The sequence below is a fragment of the Apaloderma vittatum genome, unplaced genomic scaffold, assembly GCF_000703405.1.
Source record: "Apaloderma vittatum isolate BGI_N311 unplaced genomic scaffold, ASM70340v1 scaffold8325, whole genome shotgun sequence".
Taxonomy (NCBI): Eukaryota; Metazoa; Chordata; class Aves; order Trogoniformes; family Trogonidae; genus Apaloderma; species Apaloderma vittatum.
Genome location: NW_009717680.1, coordinates 82719 through 106237, shown reverse-complemented (window position 1 = coordinate 106237; position 23519 = coordinate 82719). Strand labels below are relative to the sequence as shown.

General features: G+C 38.2%; 1 protein-coding gene across 1 annotated transcript in view; it reads right to left on the bottom strand.

Moving 5' to 3' along the window:
• The window catches only part of COBL (cordon-bleu WH2 repeat protein), a gene marked incomplete at its 3' end in the record, with an annotated part of 108931 nt that overhangs the window by 49043 nt on the left and 36369 nt on the right, over positions 1–23519 (bottom strand). Inside the window, exon 7 of the mRNA XM_009869993.1 lies at positions 19292–19486. Coding sequence (XP_009868295.1) covers positions 19292–19486 — 195 coding nt within the window. The remainder of the gene's footprint in view (positions 1–19291; positions 19487–23519) is intronic.

Sequence of the window (23519 nt, the reverse complement as noted above, 5' to 3'; positions counted from 1 at the left end):
GTACACCACCTTTCTTTTATTCACAGGTCAAACTAGGGCTAAGTTTACTGTAAGTCTGCTGCTCCCAAAACTAAGTCTCCTTCTATAAGCCAGAAATGATGTCATTAATTTGTGTTCCTCTGTCCCTGCAGTATCTACCAACATCCACAACCCACTTGATGACACCAACTATGTATCTCAGTAGTCTGAATCACTACTTCGACCAAGAAGGAAAACTCACTCAACTGTCTCCAAAGTCAGATTAAAGACTCTATAACGACACAATCAGAGTCACACGTACTCAAGTCTGTGCTGTTAAGGACTCTTGCCATAGATGACAGAAAAAGAGACAGGGCTTAATGCAACCCTGGAAAGTCCACACAGTGCACTCTTGTTAAAAACCTAAGTGCTGTAATGTTGTAATTACTGCAGCTATATCTTGACTAGTAAAGAACCTAGCAATGACCAGCACGGTCCAAATCGGTGACATAGCCTGGTAAAAATCCATAAGCTAACACTAAATGCCCAGCTGGATTTTGTGGGCTTGAGGAAAAATTATCATGTAATTTCTAAACTGGAGGATGAAGGCCACTTCTGGGAACTACTACCTTTAGAACAACCTCATTTATTGCTCATTTGTTGGATAGCTGAGGGGGACTTGATACTCTTCAAAGACTACTGCATTGGGACAGAGGAGAATGAGTCATGTTTTCTTCCTTCTCCCAAGAGGGATGTCTGAGGAGAAGAGTGGACATGCAAGAGATACATACTTTTTGCAGGACCAAGAAAGAGCTTGAAGAAAAGCTGGGTGATCTTAGCACAGAAGCAAAACTAAGAATACAAGTAAGGAAGAAAAAAGTGCATAGTTTGCGCTCCAAAATCAAAACAACTCTTCCTAATATTTTCATAAACATTACAAGAAACATTTGTCTTATAGCAGCAGATTTTTCCTTTTACGCTATCATTTTGCCATAGAAAATGCAAAATGGAAACTTGAAAACAATTTTCCAGGCTTGCTATCTAAGAAAATCCTCCTTAAAGCAACTTTCTTCCCACACAAACATTGTAGCTAAAGGTGATACACTATTTTATCAGCAGTAGTATTATGTCTGGAATAAGGATTGTTTTTAAGCAATGTCCCATGGTGGTTTACCATGCACAAATTAAAAAAACACAGCATATGATATAAACGGTGTGAAGAAAGCTCATGTACTTGCATTCGCTTCTCCTTTTTACACAACATCCACATCAGGATCTTTCACTGTTTTATAGAATGCTTGTACTGTTGCGACCGCTGTGTAATTTGTATGAAAAAAAGTCTTGCTCGGGGAAAGTGATTGGCAGTAGAAATTACTTTTAACATTAAATTAAAAAAAAGAACACATGGATTCAGTCACTGGTATGTCCTGTCTACAAACTGGTTTCCATCATCCAACACTGACTAGACTCAAATTCTGATTTAAACAAGCCAGATTCTGGTACACCTGCTTGTGATGATATCATGTGGGGTCAGAATGCTGATCAAATTACAGGAGCCTTAAAACATGATCCGCAGAAAAATTCAGGGCTATCTTGTAACTGAATGAATGGCAGTATCACCCCAAACTATGTGTGGGACCATCCTGACCCTCTTCCCTTCACAAAGAAGTTTCAGTAATTTTGAAATAATTAAAAGCCATTTTACAAGAAGCTCTAGAAGTAAAAAGAAGGGACACATTTTTATGAAACAGTTTTAAACTCTTGATATAGCCATAACTGCACTGATACTTTGTATCACTTTATGAAAGACAAGTGGTAGGTTGGTATGTAAGAAAGATATATGGTTTGAGAGTTTTAAAAAATATTTTGCTATGATTTTGCACATAATTAAGAGCAGTTGAGAAGAAAATATTTTGATCCAAGAGGAGCCATTCTAGGAAAATCAGAGAGATAAATCTTTCAGCTGCAGAATGGAGACACAAATCTGTCCACTAAACTTGATGATATAAAAGCTATTCTAATCAGCTGATTCTGCATCTTCACAGGGCAGCAGATGCTTCAACACGCCTAGTAGTAGAAACCACAAGAAGTCCCAATTGAACACTAATGTGTCTTAAACAACATTTACTCATACGTCTAATATTCCCTGGACAAGTCATACATTATTAGGCTTTTCATTGGCATACACTGACAAAGGAAAATTCAGGGAGCTCTTTAGAACAAACTGGGCATATATTTATGAGGCTGACCACTGTGAGTTATGCTGTTTGAAACTGTCTGTTCAGCACTGAACTTCTCTACCTTGTTTCCTTATTGGGTATCACCCCATTTAATTCCATTAAAAACAGAATGTTTAATCTGTAAGTATGTTACAAATTGCATTCAAAGACAGTAGCCTGATGTTTCCCAAAAACATGTCCTTATGTCTTGGAATGCATTGTGTGGGTTATTTAAAATGCTTATTAGGATCTCATGCAACACAATGACGTATTGCAAGGAAAAAGTATACAAAGAGATACTAAAAAAGCTGGCACGTGGCACATTCAAATAATATCCTCCTTTAAGAAGGATATTATTTGAAAAGCTTGTCATTTTGATAAAATGCACAGAAATAACTAGGCTTTAGAAACTAGTAAGCAATTTCTCCAAATCAGTCATTTTTAGTTCGGTACATCTTGATTTTTTCAGTGATAGATCTCACAAATGTGACAACAAAATTAATAATAATAAACTTAAAGGCAGTTTTTAAAATAAGCTATACAAAGAGCAACACTGAAATTTGGACCGACCAAGATCTCATGTGACTCTAGATATGGGGCTCTCACATGCAACAAGTTTAGATGGGAGACTCCCAAGCTACTGGCAACACGAGTTCAATTCCACAACATAACACCAAGTAACTTCTCAAGCAGGACAATCACGTTTGTGTCCTGACACAACACCGCTTTGTATCAGGTCGTTTCTTCTTGACCCTGTTTACAAGTGTGTGTGGCTACAGGACAAGGGGCAATGGTTTTAAACTAGAGTAGGGTAGATTTAGACTAGCTATCAGGAAGAAGTTCTTCACTATGAGGGTGGTGAAACACTGGAACAGGTTGCCCAGAGAGGTGATGGAGGCTCCACCCCTGGAGGCATGCAAGGTCAGGCTGGATGGGGCTCTGAGCAACCTGATCTAGTTAAAGATGTCCCTGCTCACTGCAGGGGGGTTGGACGAGGTGACCTGAATTCAGAGGTTCCTTCTGGCCCAATGCATTCTCTCATTCTATGACTCTGAAGCCCTGCATCACACTTCCCCGTTTGGCACACGGGATGGCTGCAGACCAGCCATACTCACAGCCTCAGCTTCTGATCTACTTTGCTGCTGGAAGTGCGCAGGTGCTATGTTACAGGGGAAATCTGCCTTGTAACTGGAGTGCAAACTGCACTGCTCGTCTAGAAATACCCTTACCATTAGTATTTTAAGATGCCACAAAATACTGTATAATTTTGTCTAGTTTTATGCTGCTTAATTTCAAATTAATTTTTTCTCATTATATAATTCAGGTATTAAAACAGGGTTTTGTAATGAAATTTAGTCTTCATTATCAAAAATCAAGCTGTCACTGCAAAAACATCTTAGTCTTAATGACAAAATGCTTAGCATTACTGGATTTTACAGAAATCATCGTGCTCTTTTGCAATTTTATTCATAAAATGAAGATGACAAAAGCTAGGATGTCCTTGAATACTCAGCTGATTGGCAACAGAAAGCTAAATCAGTTGACACAAGAAAGCCACTAGAAGGTGAAGGGGGCAAGCTCATTTTTCCATCTGTTTTTATTGAACACACCCTTTGTGAAATGTCATGGTCAAGGGCAGTTAAAAATTAATGTCATTCTAATCTTCTTTAAACACTTTAACTTGTTCAGTTAAATGTGTCAGACAGGAAACTATCCATAAACAAATCTGAGATGTTAAATTACCAAGATAGCTGTGATTTCCTTCTTTTGCAAAATCTCATTACTAGCTGCAATACTATTTCCACTCGAGGAAGTCACTCTACAACACCAAGTATTTTCACATGCATTGAAACATGTAGACTACACAACTCTGCGGATGTTTGCTTTGGCAAAGAATTTAACTTCCTCTGTTTCTCTGAATACAATGTAATCCTTCTCACTTCTGTCTTCATTCAGTGGAGGGGAAAAAAAATATTAAAAAACCTCAAACACTTAAAAATCACATTTTAAACCCACCACAAACTCATTTGCTACTAAGATTCATTTCTTCTCTAGAGAAGTTAAACGAAAAAGGCAAAAACCACCTCCAAATTTTCATTTCATATTTGTGCTTATCTTTTTTGTTAGAGCAACACAATTAAGACAACAAATGAATACAGTATGAGTTTAAAATACGTGGTACGACTGCAGCTCATATTTTTTCTGACAACTTTGCCAATGAGTTTTGGCTTGATAAATGTCATCTCCTTGAGTCACTGACTTTGGGAAAGGCACTGGCCTAACAATTTTACATACCATCTTTTCTTCCTCAGTCTCATACCCAGAGTTACAGGCTGGATGATTGGTTAGTCTGCTTGTTGGTCCTCACCAATACGAGAGATATTATGAGCCAACCAAACAGCTGCAAAACTTGTTTTGCATCTTCGCCCAACTTTCTGCCAAAAGGATGGGCTGTAGCCTAAAATCTGTTAGGTCTAGAAAGTGGAAGGCAATCACACAATCGTTTGACCAGGAACAAGGAGAACCATAGCCTTTCTATCACCACTAAGCAACATACCTCCCTGGAGCTTAGGTTTTCCTCTACACTTAGAATTTTCTTCCGCAGAGATAGTCAAGCCAAATTTCTAGTGCTCAGTGCTAAGTTATAGGCAATTCCCTTCACAAGTCCTGTCAATTTAGAGAAAAGCATACCTGACCTATTTTCTGTGTTCAGCTCCTTTATATCAGCCCTCTCCATTTGCAGGCACGCAAGATTGCCTGGGAAATCCTGCCTGGGCGACAAGTCAAGTGATAGTTTCCAATTCCTTTCCAATGTCACAGAACCACAGAATGGTGTGGGTTAGAAGGGACCCTTGAAAATCATTTAGTCAATGCCACCTCTTCCCACTGTCGCCTGCAAATTTCCACTCAAGTCTAGTTCCTTCCAGTACTTAGTAAGGGCAGGCAGAAGCCTCCCTGCTTCCACAATCTTCAGAAACCAAAAGGAACAGGGAACAGTAAAGTGGTATCACAGTGTCAGTTAGATGTGTTGCTACGAACTGTAGCATAACATGGCTCTACATCAAGTGTAAGATTTTTATCATCCAAAATTACACACGGTCTCTGCAAAGATTTGTTAGAGAAACCCACCATAGCACTCCGCTGGTTATCCAAGCCTGGAAGTATCAGCAATGTGGAGCTGAGTGGGACTCAGGGATTGTCTGCTGAGCGATGATATTCTGATTAAGATGAGCCACACTGCCAACAAAATGAGGTGCCTATTTCTCCCAGTGATGTGCACGACCCATCTTTTAAAGAGGTGAAAAACTGAGGTGGTATGCAGTCAGAGAAAATGGATTTGCATTTCCCTCTCCCCACTTCTATTACCTTTGGGATATGACCGTGAATATAACTGAAACAAAAAATAACTTGAAGTAGCAGAGGACAGTTTTTACTAGAACATACTTGTGAAGCTTTTCCGTGTTTTCTTACTTGGTTAAACAATTACCAGAATGTAATGCTATTAAGGTACTAAATTAAATCTGATACACACAGCGCACAGTCACTCAGTTAATTTTTCTATTTTGTAATTTTTTACCTTTTTAATTTAGGATCTAAGAAAGGTGGAGTTACAAGCAAAATCTGAAAAGCAACACAAGCCCAGTTTCTAAATTAAGCACAGTGTTAGGGTCATTTTTCACTGCTTACTGAATGCCAGTTCTTCAGAAGCCTCGCTGCCTAAATGATCTTTGTCTATTAACTTCCCCTAAACACTCTGCCCAACAAAGTCTAATAATTACTTGACACATACTTTCTCTTTAATGAGAGTTAAAGTTTATGATGACATCAGCCTGTCCTATTTGTCTGCAACTTGCAAGGCAGATGAAGTTTACTAACTAAATGTTGCAACCCTGCCAAAATCCAGGGCTGCATAGAACAGTATGTTCAGGCCCTGATGTCTTGCCAGTTTTCAATGAAGTGCTTGACAGGAGACCACATGTGGAGGTCAAGCGATACTATCATGATCTCCATCAGATGGTAAGTTGTGGTATTAGTCCCAAGGCAGGTAGTATAGTCTGTTCAGAAACAGTTGGCAGGTGATCCATGAACTCACAGCCAGAAACAACTGGATTACTGCAAAAGATCAAGAATGCTATTGACGCTGGTGAAAAGACTATTTCAAGGATTAAGGACTCAAACTCTCAAGATGTATGTTTACTTGCAAAAAAAAAAAAAATTCAATCTATTTCAGTAACTGCCATCTTAGATCAGAAGCCCTCCTGTCAAATAAATCTTATACTGTTGCATGATTATTATGTGATGTACATTAAATAGTACAATAAAGACACTGCAAGCTCACCTCGCTGGGATTCTTGTACACACATTAAGGACCACTAGATCACTCTGACGTCAATTCAGAGGTTGTACCTACACGGGTTAGAGTGCAGGACCAGACTACTTTGCTGAGAACAACAGGAAAGCAGACCACTGAGGAACTGTATAAAGTTTTGTAATTACATTCTCTCACCCCTCTAGAGTAGCACCAAAGTGTGAAACACTCAGCCCTTCACACAGGCCAGCCGTCACTTAGAGCAGGCAAGCAATTAAAATCACTACTGAACGGACATTGCTAGTATTTCCTGAACAAAGTCACAAAAACCATATTTCTAAAATTGCAATAAAGCCACACAGCGACCTCCTCTTACAAAGTAGTAGCTTTTTTCCCCAAGCTAAAGAAGCAGTATTCTCCTTTCAGAAGAAGACATAATTTTAAAGCAGACTTTAAAGTTGTAAGTTCCTCTGGTGCAAAATCTATTAATTAAGCATGAACTTTTTCTGAATAAAGATAGATTCTCAAAGGGCCAGTATAAAAGCAGTCTTACTTTCCCTCACACTTTGGAGAGGCTGCATCTTCCGACTAATAGCAAAACCTCCACTGAAATTCTGCACTAACATATCTGTTTGTACTGGCCAAACTTCGAAAAAATAAATAATCAACTGCACTTAGTCACTTTATGACTGAGAAAGCCATGATTCTTTTTAATTAGTCCATCACACTGGGACAACTTAATCTACCTAAAACCATGGGACAAAAGAGTTTAAAAATAAGCGTATCAATTACAATTATATTTTTTTTTTAGAAAAGGGTACGACACAAAAGTTCTGTGAAAATAAATTGGTTGCTTAAAATAAAGTTGCCTAAAGTTATTAAAATGCTTCCTAAAATTTTGTTTTTAGAATAGGACACATGCTGCTAATAAATAAATGAGCAGTAACATGAAGTTGAGCATTAGGAGCTATAAAGAGGATGGGTAGCAATTTGGACTGAAACTATGGAATTCATTATATATAGAGAGAAAAAATACTGTAATTTTTTCTGTAATAATATTAAAACATAACATAACCTTAACAGATACTTTCTGAAGATACTGAGAAAGCAGTCACTACAGTGCATGTATTCTCTAGCTGTGGCCTTTAATAACTACTTTAAAAGAATTAATATGTTTAAGTGTGCATATACCAGAATTAATTTTTAGAGCTGTTTTTCTCATAAAAAGAAGCACAAATTACTCCCTTTTGCTAATGGCTTATTTTGAGCCTTCCTAAATTTGATGCCTTACATGACAGCAAGATAAGCCTTTGGCCACCGTTGCACTTTTTTCCCTCTTAATTTGGGCCTGCATCATTTATTTGAACTAGAGTGTTCTTTTTCAGCTAAATTAAGCATCCAGACTGCACAGCAAACATTATCTGATGTTCTGTCGGCTGGTTTCACGTTTGCCATCTGAGCACTGTTTTTTCAGACATGAAAAGAACACATTTCAGTAGTTCTCATTCAGCCAACTGAATGCCATGTTTGCAGCTCTTTAGGGAAAAATGAACAAATCGCCTTCAAACTGGAAATTAATTGTTCTATGTTCTTATTTCTTAGTCATTTACTGCAGTGTAGGGCATTTTAAGGACCACAGCTCTCTTTTACTACGCACTCTTGCTTCTGATTGGTTCCAGTACATCATGAAAATGGACTCTGCATTAAGATAGCACTAGCCAGGTTAAGCTCCAGCAGAAATATCAAATACATAAAACTTTTAAGGCTTATGATCAGTTACAAAGATGATTGTTTCTATAAAACTCAATGCACACCACCACAGAATTTCGCATCTGTGAAGGGCAACAGTTTGTACATAGCTTTTTCAACATATGGCAATTAACTGCAAGTCACTAAGAAATGCTCTACCCTTTTATACTCTTCTTCAAGAAACACTGTTCGATCCTTTGGGCAAAAGTGGATAGTGCCAGATAACAGCATGCCGTAAAACATCCATTTGACTTGCTGTCTCCTGAAAGGTAGAAATACTATCATTTGCTAGGCAAAACAATGGCACCATCATTGCATAAGACAAAAGCATCACAACAATTCCTTCCTTCAAGGACTTGCAATCTAGAGAATATCTGGTGTGTACCTGGACCTGCTACTGATTAAAATGGAACGTGATCAACTCTCTCATGCTGCTTTTTATTTTGTCAGTGAAAGGCACGTGCCCAGTAGAGCACACTGGATATCACCCATACCTCTCCCAGCTACTGGTAATTTGAGCTGCATATCTGCATCTCATTTTGAGATGCAGCCCAGGGAGGCTGCAAATACAACCCTTGGAGTCCTGTAGGGCTCTTTAGTATGGCAGTTGTAACAGCCAAGCTGGTTTAAGGTTTGTGCTGCAAAATTCTTACCGCTCACATGATTTACCGGCAAAACTTAAGGCCTCATTCTGCAAGTGCAAAGTTTTGCACTTATGAGAACAAAACAAAAAGAGCCATGACTGGGAACAGCAAAGACAACTGTGCCTGTTTTCAGTAAGAGACACGTTGCCCAGTTATCAAATCAACAGTGATAAGAAGACCCAGCGAAGTCATTGAGAAAGCTGTCAGTGACTTTCCTGGAGTGGTATCAGAGCATATGAGGTAAGTATTTAGGTATGAATCTGTTCATTTTTCTCCAGAAACAGCCAGATGAAGAGTTCTGCTCAGGCTTCTGTATCAGACCGTGGCAAGCACCTAGAGTATAGCAGAAAAAAAAGTGAAGGTATGTTCAACAGTACCTTCTCTCTAATACCTTTTGCAGCCACCAACCATCTTCATGTGAGGGACTTCCTAGTGTGACAACATATTTGTCACTCTTGCAGCATATCTTCAGCCTCCTCTTGAGCCCATGTAACTTCTACCACCCACATCAACCCTTGGGGTAAGGAGCTCCACGGATCTACTACTTGCATGAAGAACCACACCCTGGTTTTTTGTGGTTTGCCTGTTTCCTAGTAGCTTCCAATGCTCTTGTAACAGCTGGATGAATAGCCAAAATCCCCACCCATAGTATTCATGCCACTTTTTCAAGATGAAAAATCACAGTTTACTGAAGCTGTACAGCTGTCCCTAAATTAAGCTACTCCACACCTTTGATCATCTTTGATTCTCCATTCCATGTCAGTATTCAAGATGGCATAATAAAGCTCACAATACAGTGGTGTAATAAAGTTCTTTTTTTACCCTCTTTTCCTCTTCTAAAATGCTCTGTATCTGATTTGCTTTTTAAATTGCTATCAAGCTTTAAGCTGACTTTTTTCAAACAAGTATTATCCTAGGATGCTAAGATCTTCCTAACTGGTTACTGCCAGATGAGAGACCAGTATTTTATAAGGTATTATGGAAAATTCAGAGTGGTCTTTCTCAACGTGTATCACCTCACATTGACCTACACAGAATTTTACACGCTTTCATCTGCATCACTCAATCTCACACGGTCTTTCAAGAGTTGTTATTCATACTCGGCCTTTGTCCTTACTATATGGATAATTCAAGTATCAGCAACAAACTTTGTCGCTTTACTGGGTTTTTTTCCAGGTCATTTCTTAATATGATGAGCACAGATCCTCAAATACTCCAAGGCTGTTGTAACTTTCCACCACCAGATGAGTGCACGATTTACTCCTAACTCATGACTTCTCTTTTCTTTTCTGTACTGCCAGTTACCTAGGAGCAAGATGACCTTCCTCCTTATGGAATGGAGACATGGTTTCCTTAAGAAATCCCTGGTGAGGGAACTAGGTGAAAACTGTGGAAACCCAGAAACACTGTAACAACCAGATCACACATTATCGATCTGCTTGCTGAATGTGCCGAGAGTTGTAAGGCAGGGAGCCTGTTTTAATAAAGCCACATTTACCCTATTTATTATTTTATTTACCCTATCTTCACAGAGAAGCCAACTAGTTAAATTCTGTTGTATCTTCAGTAATTCTTCCAGTACATAAATCACATTAGGAGGCTTATAGTTTTGATATCCCTCATGAATGTCTGGGGAAATGGTTTTAAATTGAAGGAGAATAGGTTTAGATTGGATCTTAGGAAGAAATTCTTCAGTACGAGGGTGGAACAGATTGCCTGGAGAAATTTGTGGTTGTCCCCTCCCTGGAGCTGTTTAAGGCCAGGTTGGATGAGGCCTTGAGCAACAGGGAGTCCCTGCCCATGGCAGGGGAGTTGGATTAGATGATCTCTAAGACTTCTTCCAACCTACGCCATTCTATGATTCTACGATACCTTGCAAACATCAACTCTACTTCCACCTTTTTTCCCCTGAAACTCTTTATGAAAGCTCAAAATGTGGCATCAGTAGCATTTGGCGATTCCATTCAGTAATACTTTTTTCTATTTCTTTGATCCACATGGTAGAAAGAGATTTCATACAGATACAGTTATTTCAGATAGCACTGCAGTCTCTGATGCATCATCTTGAGAATACTATGCACAGCTGCTGCTCAGACAAAGGAACTAGAGCACACTCCTCAGAACAAGGAACTAACGTACATTCCTTATCTATATTATTGGACAAGCCTGACAGTCACTATCTGCCTATGTGGGCAACCTTAACCTGTGAAAAATGTAAAGCAAAGTTGAACTGTTTCACTATCCTAGGAGAATAGTAGACAATTCTCTGGGCAAAGGATAAGGCAGTATTTATGTCAGTGTGGCAAAATAAATGATTTTTTTTGTCTTCATGAGAAAAGGAAAGAGACCATACCCATAAATGACATCTATAGAAACATCTATAGAAATGCATTAATGAAATAAATAAGGTTCTAAATAAAATGTCAGACATAATGACTGGAAAAAAATCCCCAGAAGACAGACAGACACTAAAAGCCTAATGGAAAATTTTGTAATTACCATGCAGTATTCACAGCTTAGTACATCCAAAATAAGCAACTGCTACATGAATGTGATGTGAAATATAGAGAAATAGACAAAATCTCAATTTTTAAAGGAATTATTTACTAATTATCTATTTCTCTGTATTAACACACTAAGGTAGACTCAGCTACTCTCTGACCTTATCAAAATACTGCATCATGCCAATTGTGTAAGTCCCCAGCCTCTTACTCTGGCATTGTACAGCAGCACCTCCAGCATCTAATAACCAAACTCCAATACAAAAAATAGGAAGAGAGCATGATTTAACAAATTTTCTTAGCAGCTGTACTATCCCTCACTTATCTCGAGAACTGAGAATTAGATTTATTCTTAAATCATGGACTTTCTTTAAAAAAAAAAAAAAAGTTTCTTCTTTAAGGCTTACATAACTTGGGCACCTGAATAGTGTTCTAGTGTTCTAGAGAAAGAGCATCTTTAACAAAATTCAACATCCCTGCCATCACCAAAAAATGCTATCTAGAGATATCACAAGCTGCCTGGGAATTCTAACTAGTCTGCCACCAAAAATGAGGATGTCATAGCTAACACTCATGATATCCTGAGTGAACAAACAAAGACAAAGGAATTTTTTAAAAAAACATGCATCATTCACATTCCAGGCCTTTTTCATATGCAGGAAGAAAAATCAAGCCAGAACAAACTAAAAAGTTACACAAACTCAATTATTAAATTCTTTTTAAACAATATTTTAAAATAATTAACAAGTCAGTCAAGTGTTCTCTCTCCTCCTTCAGAACAAATTCTGCTTTCATATTCTCAGGGAGCATTCAGTACTTTTATAGAAGTAAAAGACACATTTTGAAAAACAGCTTTTTCCTACAGCAGAAAATGATTCACTGCATCCTTCCTCGGAATGTGAAAAAAGTATCTGTTATTCTCAAAGGAGATGTCTGGATGCTCCACAGAAAAAAAAAAAAACCAAACACAGAGCAAAACAAAAATACATTCACAGAACACTTAAGGCAGAAAGGAAATGTGTCATAAGAGAAAGGTTGAGAAGACCTCACCCAGAAGACCTCTGAGTCAAACGAAACCTCCCTTCCTCTCTGAAAGATGATAAAAAAACCATGCACTCGTATCTTGTTGACTTCTAGTAGACATTTCTGGCTTAGGTGTAACCTATGAAAGGGAGATAACTAATCTGAGTCCATCCACCCTTTTGCTGAATTCTGGGATTCTTATCAAAGCAGAACACAACTGTCAGATGGTCTCCACTATGAACTGCTCATTACCTTTCACCTTATACAGAAGCAGAGAAGAAAACATAAGGTAGAAGAGAATACCTACAGCATAAGGCCATTCTTCTTGCAGCACAAAAAAATCTTTCCCCCACGTATGACTACTGCAACAATTTCTGCAAAAGTAGGACCAACCAACTCGGTAAATCTAACGCAATTTGAAAATTCTCCTATGAGACTCTGATCAGAGTGGCGTTTTCCTCATAATGAATTACAGCAGATGCACAAAGGAAGAGGCAGATGACAGTAAGCTGGTAGGAGCATGAATTTTACAGAGGTGATCAAAGCACATGTTAATAAGAGGGGTTTAGACACCTGCCTATGACAAATCTCAGTTCTATATGTAACTGTCGTAGATGTTCTCATCCAGTTGTGATTGTTCTGTCCAACTTGCTCCCAACAGTTGCAGTGCCTGCTAGTATCACGTCTCTCCTATAAAATGATGCCTCTGATAGTCCAAGAATATTTGTGAGGAAAACAGGCTGTCATCCACACCAATGGAGGGTCTTTCTAAGTACTCAGCTGCTTCTCAGAACAAAAAACAACTGCAGGAATATTACTACTTCAAATAACAACTTCATCTGAAATACCCAAGGACACAGCAGATTCAAGAAACTTTAACTCACAGGGCACACAAATGGAGAATTCTACTTATGGCGCCCTTATTGACACGGTTGTACATAGTAGGAACATGCCTTACTCAACACTGTACCACAGGTTCTGTATTTGTTACTTCAGAGCTTAATTTGCAGCCACAGGAAAGCATGTAATTTTGAAATCCTGAAGAGTATAGCAATAACAGTGAGACTACATATCCATTGAGATTATCCTTGCAGTCAGGTAACCACAAATCTGTGACATTACATTATGAAGCAGTAGGGTGGAAGAGTGGCAATCACCTTGTGCAAACATGTGAGCAGGATATCTGTGCAAAAATCCCCACTGTGCTGTGGTGACATTAGCGGAAAAAATGCTTGCTTTGTTCATATTTTTATATTCACAATCTGAATTTAAACTCCTCTGGCAACAGAAGGCGGTATAGTGAAAAATAATGTGATATTAAAATCATAGTGGTCAGATACCGAGTTGCTGAGCAACCAGACATAGCTTCTGACATCTTAAAAGTTCCAAAAACATCAAGCTACAAACTCAGCTTTCTAATTACAGACAGCTGAGCTAACCATTTCTGAAAATCTTGGCCACTGTTTTAAAATATATTTTACTTCTAAAGACGATAATGAGTCACATTTCCAAGCATCTTCCAAGTCCATGCCTGTAGCATAGACACACACATGGGAAAATCAAGAACTGCAAATTCAGGGACCGATTCTGGAAATTTGAGCGAGAACATGGTTTAACAATGCTTTGAACAAATTTTCTAGTTATGATTTCAGTATCATTTTATTCATATATTTCCTTTACTGCTTGTCCTTCATTTTTACTACTTAACCATTATGCTGTGGTTCTTCCTGGCAGGAGGAATTTCAGGTATGTTTTCAAAATAGGCTGCGCTCACTTGCCGGGTCATTTAAAGTATTTCAGGGCTGCCTGCAGATGGGCACAAATGTTTCGGAGTTCAGCACGACATTGCACTAGAGTATTTCCTCCTTTTGACACACTCTTAATAAGTTCAACCGACCACAGGCAACCTAAGCTTTCAGTTGCTGGTGTATTCTATTTATATTGATTTATTTATAAAAGGACAGTGAATAGTACTGTAACACAGAGTGTGCTGTGAGAAAGGCATGAAAATGCTACTAAATGGTTTAGATGCCTAACCCCATGTCCTGCCAGCTCCCTGGTAGTCCCAGCAACAACTGCCAGCAGAATCATAACTCTTGCAAGAGCTATATGCACTGGAACAGAACATATGTTCCAGAAGGTTGCCATCTCTAACAGGAGAACAGAAACACTTGAAAAGAAGAAAAAAAAAAAAAAAAGAAGAAGAAAAACTCTATGTGGTGGTCAGTGTTAGAAACCACCAAGTAAGACTGCAAAAAATAACATTTTCTCTGCATTTGCACATTTTTAATATCCTTCTGGTTTAACAAGACAGCAAATATCTTGGTCATATAAACAAGAAATTTGTCAAATTATTTAGCGCGAGTACCTTGTTCTCTGCAGGAGAGATACTAAAATCTTGTTTATAGTTGTTAATGTTAAAATTAATCTCTTAAAGTTGAATTTCTCTTTTAGGCATAAAATTGGTCCAAAATAAACTGGAGGTAGGGAGAAAGAAACCCGTCAATAAATGATCTGACTAAGCCTGTGACTCTTTGACTTTGGCTGCAATATTCCTTTTTTTTTCATGTGAGTAAGTGTCTTCAATAAATAAATTATTCTTGGTGAGAAAACATTAGCCTTGATAAAACACTGAAAGCAAGCAGTCTGCAAGTAGTGTGGCCCTCACCAAGAATGGGGAGTCAACAACTCCCCTCAGCAACCCGTTTGAGACCTACATGGAGAGGAGAGGAATGTGAAGCCAGGCAAAACCCACAGTACGTCACATATGTTAGTATGTCTATAGCAACCTCCAGGAAACTACATAAATCATGGAAATAAATCTGAAAATTGTGATGGTTGATGACGGAACCTTCTGAACATGTGAGACCAGTTCTCCACCCACATGAAATGAAATTATACTTTTTTTTTTTAAACCCATTGTCTTGCCATTTGACAACTAAGATTAAAATCTATGAAACACATGTTACAATATCATATTTGTTATATTACCTATTCTTCTATTAGTATAGGAATTTCACTGGCTAGTAACAAATGCCAAGTGCCTCCTGATACATTTACATATCGTATGAAAGTGCTTCTGTTGTGAAAATTGCAGCAGCTGAAATAGCACACGGCTCCTTTATCGCAGTCTACAAGTCGCATTTCTGGCTTCTGGAGTTGACATCAGAGCTATTATACAGATGAAGGCATCAAAGAGCCCTCTTCTAATTCTGATGTTGTCTTCAGAAAGCCTCACAATATTATTCTCAGTAAATCACTCCACAGCAAAAGCTCTTACAGAAAGCCCCTGAGGCCTTCTTTATCATTCTCCTTCATTCCAATTTCTGTTATTTCCCCACATCTACACACAAAAAACCCAAAAGTAATTATTCCCATAAAATCATTTACCAGTGCATAACACCTTGACTTCCAAAAGACTCAAATACTCAGTTTGCCAGTTCTTCCAAGAAATGGCCCAAACACACTTGATTTTCTTTTAATGGGAGGTCACTGACTAAGGTGCTGAGGAGATGCATTTAATTCTGTCAGACTTGAAGCATGGCTTTTCTCTGTGCGCTCTATCTACAATGGCACACCTATACAGGTTTTCTCTTACATACTTTGTCTGTATGGTGCGTGCTTTTTGGGGTGGGGACTCAGCTTACACTATGCCTATTGTAAGGTGGTCCCAAATTCTGCTAGCACACCATCTAAAGTGCTGTGACAGAGAACAGGGAATTGTTTGCAACGGGGCAGACCAGGTTTTGCTCACCCCTACACTTTTCTGCTGCCCTCTCTGCACGGTGTGGGCTCTGTGTTGCAAATTGGGAAAGGAGGGCAAGTCCTTGCTTCTAAAGAATCCAACCTTCTGCATTTCATACAGAAAGTGTTAACATACACTGGCCTTCTGAAGAACATTTTTTCAAGCATCTTTTTATTCTAAATGGCATCACTTGGAAGATGTTAAAAAAAACAGGGGCAAAGTCTCCAGAGAAGGAATCTGTAGACTCCGTTTTTTGACTCTGCATTCCACTGAAAACTATTTAGCACGTTCAGCATACTCTGAAACATCTTGCAATGTTTCTGTGCTCTGAACAAAAAAGAGTATTTTCTAGAGGAGATTTAAGAGAGTTACAGAGGGAATAGTACCTTTAAATAGACATAGAAAACTAAAGATGCTGCACTAAAAAGTAATTAAAGTTACTGCAGGGGCTTTACCTTCAAGGACGTAAATTACTGAAATCCCCACAGAAACTAAGCTGCAATACGGCAAAATTATATTGCAGCAATCCACCTATCTGGAAAAGCAAGTGGAGAAAATCTAAATTTAAAACATAAATTAATATGGCCCAGTCTTCACACACATGGAAATTTCTGCTTGCAACCACTAGGCAGGGAGATGAGATATATGTTCCTAAAGACTCTTCTGTGCTGTAAAGAATATTTAATGCCCTGGAGATTAACAATGGGTTAAAAATAACAGGCTTATTGGAAAGTCAAAGTACAGGTAGTCATAACAGCTGCAGTATTCACTCCGCTACACAACTTCATTGAATCAGCGAGCTAAAATAGAAAACACCTCCTGAAAGTTCAGAATACCACCTTTTTTATTTTCTATTAATGTGCTAGCTTCAATGGAAATAAACATGTTCCCCTTTTGCAGGATCTTCCTGTTAGTAACAGTTGCACATAAATAAAGTTTTCTAAACAAACATCTTATCTTTTTATGGAAGGAAGTCCATTAATAAGGAATTGACGTCCTTCCCTGAAAAAAAAGATCAGTGCTAATTCTTTCCCATAAACTAAAGAAATAAACTTACACCCTGAGATTTTTTTACTCTATTTTCACAGCAAACTGGATAGACTGCACGTAGATAAAACAGAACTGTTTGGGTTTTCTTATAAACAGTATCTCTGTTGCTACCTTCCCACATAATACTAAATAATTATCTCTTCATTGCTCCATGCAACTTGTGCTTCGTTTCATCCATACTCCACATGTTCTCGTTCAAACCATGGGGCAGCCTGTGAGCAACTTTCAGCCTGGGAGCTTCGGGAGCACACCATAGCTGTTTAATATTTTGACCCATGTAACCATTTTCAGAAACATGTCCTTTGCCCAGTAAATGCAGCAAAACAGATTCTAGCAACTGTGCTCATAATCTACCGTGCTCTTCATTGCCTTTGTCAGCTGCACAAGACATTTCCATTTCCCAAAATTAACTTTGTCATGGAAAATCCTCTGACACAACCTTCATCTGTTTCCCTTTTTCAAAATAGCTTTTCCTTTAGACTAAGAGAATTTGAAGTTGACACCGTACTGTATGCTACTTGCCATAAATAAACTAAATATGGCTTCAGAAAGTGAGCACTTTAATCTATTTGCAACAATGCTGAAAATAGAAATGTTAACATGTTTAAAGAGAGTTTAGGTTTTCAATGGTTTTGTGCAACACAAAATCTCAATGTCACACTGCAGGGAGATAAGCCTGAGAGAATGGCAGAATAACATAGTTTGTGATTACCATACTTGTATAAACTTATCAGCTATAATGCCACAGTATTTTTGTATTAAAGATCCATTTATCTTAAACACATTAAATGTTAAAACTCCGGGGGATGGGGGGGGGGGGTTTTTTTTGAAGGGGAAGGATAAGAAACCTCATCAAAATATTTACAGCCAAAATTTCAAAAAGAAATTTCAGAAGTCTACCAAATGTTGCAAGAAAACATTGTTTCTCTTTTGCTGTGTCTATAAAGCAAGTGTTATTTCAAAGGCACCTATTCCAGTTATGAAAGATGAAACACCACTGTGTTCCAGCAATCACACTTTTGGATACCTTAAGAATGGAAGAGTAAGATTCCATGATCCTTTACCAAGACCACACATCAGCTTTGCTTACACAATGCTGCACTGGAGAAGGTAATTAATGTATATCTTAAGACAGATAAACAGAGTGACAGAGTGAAACTGAGCACTAGACTCCTCCTCCACAATACTGAACTCAAAGATTCTTTCCCGGCTCCATTTTGCACTAATACAGTTCGCTTTCCAAAGATCAGTCTGCTGTAGAGGCAACAAGCCCTAAGCAGAGAGAGTCAGTTCACAACTTTGAAGGTTCCTTGCACTCGTATTTGGCATCCACACACAGCTTTACACACTGATTTTTACAGGTTACATTTAGAACGTAATGCTTTTGTTGATGGTGGAACCAGAAGTTTTAAGGTGTTTGTACATGTTTAGTAACATACATACCTGAATGTCACTATAAAAACAAGAACAACTTCCTTTTCCCTTAACTCTATTCTTTTCAAAGGGTTAGGTCCTCAGAAAGGTTTCCCCCCTATTTCTGTTTAATACTTGATAACTGTATTGCGGAACAGTGACCTTTTTTAAAAGCAAAAACAGAGCAGTGCTTCAAAAGGTCACATGGCACAACTCAGAAAGCAGAGCAGATTATCTGGTATCTCACGTCAGCTCTGGAAATAGGGATGTAGGCGACAGTCTGACAAGTATCTGTGCAAAACAGAATGCTGAAGATTTTCATCAGTCATTAGAACTGTCACCCATTTTTCAGGGCTGCCCTGGCCAATAAGCCTGGTCAGCCTATAAAATCTCCAGCTTTTCTGCCTTTTTCTTCACTCTCCTTCTTTTAGCATAATGATGCACAAAAGTTTATTGATTCAGAAAGATTCTTGACATGGGAGAAAGCCTGGATTGGGCTCAAGAAAGCCGAGTAAGTATGTACAAAACTCCATGACAATTTTCTTCTGTAAGACCGAGAGTTTTGGTGAGCTGTAGTTAATTGCTAGCCAAAATATCTATGAATTACTCCAGGTCTGACGAATGAACTGAGGGTAGCCAGCACATCAAGCAAAGAAGCCCATTGCATGTGTCACTGTTACCTGTACTGCTGTCTTTTCTTGTCCACTCATCTCCACGTTCTGCAACGCAGGTGTCACGACTGGTGGAGGAGGTGCTCTGCGTTTTTTCACTTCTGGGTTTGCTGTCATTCCTGAGATGTTACCAAGGGACAGTGATGGACCCAGGGTACTGGAACGAGAATTCACCGAAGGGGAATTTGGTGCTGTGGAAAAACCCTGTAAACGGATTAACGTCTTAGATTAACATCACTTTGTAAAAACAATGGGAAAGAAAGAAGAAAAACAAGACACATCTGGTTACTGTTCAAAGAAGGATATAAATAATTATGTATGTTCCTCTGCCAAACTTGCTGAATTGCAAACTGTAACTTTTGGAAATTTGTAAAGGTCAACTTGAACAAAGCTTACAGGCAATATTAGCGAGTCAGGAGGCAGCACGAGCACCTACTGCAGTTTAATGGTAGTATTGATGGTAACAGTACTGCTGCTCGCTATTTAAAGTTTAAGCTTCATCAAGACACATAATTATGCCTATTCAAATACATCTGCAATTCTATTTAAATTACAAGTACTACATATTTTTGAACACAAGATTTACTCTGAAATGAGAACACTGTATTAATCACACGCTTTTTGTGTCCCAGGCGTGTCTTATTATTGTAGAATCACAGAATGTTTTGTGCTGAAAGGGACCTTTAAAGGTCATCTAGTCCACCCACCCTGCGGTGAGCAGGGACATCTTTAGATCAGGTTGCTCAGAGCCTCATCAAGCCTGACCTTAAACATTTACAGGTATGAGGCTTCCATAACCAGTGTGGGCAATCTGTTCCCGTGTTTCACCATTCTCTTTGTAAAAAATTTCTTCCTTGTATCTAGTCTAAAAGCACATCCTTTTCATTTAAAACCATTACTACTTGTCAATCTTACCTTACAAATCTGCCCAAGTACCTGAGCCTTTCCTGCACCTTTACCCAAGAGAAACTCTGATACCTTCAAACTATTTCCAATTTACGTGCACAACCAAGCATAATCATTTACAATCTCCTGAAAACAATGATTTAACCTGGTCAAAAGAAGTCCTACTGACAGGCACCATTCTGGTGCCTGTAATTCCTTAATACTAAAAGTTCATTCTCACTGAAAACTTAATAAAATCCATGAAAAACGTTTCACTGACTTCAGGCCAAGGCCTTAATACATTTTTATAGTAATATAAAACCAGAAATATATGCAGTCATATAATAGTAAATCTACAAATAGAAAAGACTAGGAAACATGATTGCTAGAAAATGTGCATTTTTAGCTTAGTTTTGACACTTAAATTCAACATGAATAATTTTTTTAGTCTGCTAATAAAGATCTTGCAGAAACTTTTCTGTCAAAACCTGTGAGTCGTCTTTTGCTATTTTTAATGAAGAGAAGCTTCCACATTACATTCAAGATTTTACTTTTTAATTAAGTTATGAGATGGTCGCTTCTTCTCAAAAATGGCTTCTGTGAAATCACCACCGATACTGATCCACTGTGAGCTGGAGCAGGACACCTATGCCGGAAGCACGGGCTGATGACCACGGTTGATAATGTCATACTTATCACAATAGAACACGCTACCGGGCTTAGAGAACTCAGATACTGAGAACATAAAGTTCTCAGAAGGAATTTTGTCCAAAACCACAGAACACATACCAGCATGAAACTAAAGTCCAACACAAATTCCATCGCATTCTGAAAAAAAGAGGTAGCTTTTTGAATCTAAGGTCTCCGATTTGGAAACTGCTGGAAAATGCTGTGCCACAATTCTACGGCTGCCTCATCCCTGTGGTGGATATCTGGATTTCTGCAGGAGTCTAATCTGCAGTGAATTTGACTCATGATACAACATGATAATTCCTCTCCATATGTGCCAAGTGCAATCTTGGGTAAAAATTGAAAACATGGTGGAAAGTTCAAAAAGACAACTCATTTAATTTTAAGACTGTTGAAGAAGCAATGACAAAGCATAAAGAGCTATAAAAAATACAGCAATGCAAAAAGATGTGTGTAATCCAGGTGCCTGACTGCCTGTTAAAGTTCAAAAGATTACTGTGAAAGCAACGGAAAATGCTAAATGCAGATAAACTGATTTTTGTCTTGTCCTGCACTTAGAACGCATGTGGTTAACTATCACTGACTTGAAACTATCAGCTGGATGCTTTCGTTATCTTTTATGCTGCACACTGCACAGCAGACTTCATCTTGGAACAGTATATTTAGCACAAACACAGCATGTTACCAGTCTTCTCTGATTGACTCGAGTTTTACTGAAGGATTAAAGGAGTATTTGCCAATTTCTCTGAATTGAATAGCATCAATAGCTTCTTCACATTTCTGGCAAACGAAGAAAAAAGCTTCAACTGAAAGGTAGGGTTTAAAAGATTTGGTCTAATCTTATAAAGAAATATAATCTTTTCTTGGTGCTGTATCTTGGGCAGTGGAAGAAATAATTATCTCATCTGTAACCTACAAATTTTAAGCCATTCTCAGTGCATATTGTACCTGGTTCTATCAAATAAAGTTTGTATACTCCTAAAGAACTGACGGAGTTCACAGGGTGAAATACAGTCTCCTCTTTTCATATGCTTATAAAATGACCGACAAAAATAATTTTAAAGTGTACTCTACAGGTATGCTTTTCTGACCGTTTTAGTTCTTTTGATTTTCCTTCCTGGATAAAAAGGTTGAGAAATTTTCTTGAGAAATTTAAAGATGTATACAAATAATAAAAACCTCGTAAGACTTCCCTCCCAGCGTTACAACTAAAGGGTACCAGTAAGAGGATAGGAAATATCCAGTTCTAAACTAATATCTTACTCAATTCTACCTCAAGGTCTTGTGGCTAAAGAGCTATAACAGAACCCTTCTCCAGGCAACAGAACTCCATGAAGGGATACAGCAATGAGCAACTAAACATTTTAAAGAATTGTTGTTTTTTTTAAAGGCTGGAATCTCCTAACAGAAGATAGAGGAAAGAAAAAAAACACTTACATAACACTATAAATAGTTTGTAGCAAAAAAAAAAACTTTAATGAAAAGAAAATAAAACTCTTGAAAATTCATCTATGTTTTCTCTTCCAAGTCCAACCTTTACATCAAGGCCATTATTTATTGCGTGAGCATTTCAAGAATGCTCATGTTAAGACTCTTCCCTTAGAATAAAAACTCACTACACCTTCCAGGGGAATGGAATGAGGACAACTTCAAACTGTCTAACTAGACGCAAATATTCAAGCTCTCCTATATGTGTAGTCCTTTTCAGTAGCTTTAAGAGAAAAAAACCCCATGTTGAACACAAACCACTGACGTAAGTGCTTTTGGCGTGACTTGTAAACCTAATCTTGAGAGACAATACCTTACCCAGCTTTTATATTTTATGTTGTATTAGATGCAGCTTCTTTCCAAATCACTTGGATTGTGGAGGTGTGGTTTTCAGGCAGGTTAGCAAGGAAACAATCAAGAGCATATAATATTAATTAAGTAAACTTGCAGGGATATGATACATACATGCCATTTACCCAAACCACCTCCCATTTACAGTTGATTCGATATCAATGGATCAATTTTAGTGGCATTACTCAAATTACAGCACTGTGAGAGTAAAGCCAAGCATTGTAGCCAATGTAGCTGGCTAAAAAGGTCAGCCCTTATCCTCTGTTTAATTTGACAAACAGGTTAGCATGAATGTTGTGCTCAGAATCAAAATCAGCTCCTACATCAGTATGCTTTTTAACTGCATTGCAAAAAAAAAAAAATCTTGTCAGAAAAAAAGAAAATTCATGGCAATGAATTATATAAAGTGCTTGTAAAAACATCTCGCAACTCGTAAAATCACAGTCCTTGGTAGACCACGAGGGTTAGAGCCCTTTGCTAGCAGTTCAAACAACAATTATGTAAACCAGCAAGAAAAGAGAGAGAAAAAAAAAATGCTTTTTTGTTTTTTCTGAATTAAGCCAAAGCAAACCCAGCCTGAACACAGATACACCACCATAGGTCAGCAAAGGTCTTGAACATGTAATGAACCCCAATCACGGACTGAAGTCCATTTCAATTCCATCAAGCAGATGTTGGAAAGAGGCAAGAAAGTGCTGCAATAACTACATATGGTGCCATCAGGTTTCAACGAGCCACTGTTTCATATTGTACTTGTCAGCTTGTTTTTTTATATCTCATTAAACTTCTGAAATATAAGGAATTTTTTTCCCCCCCCACTTCC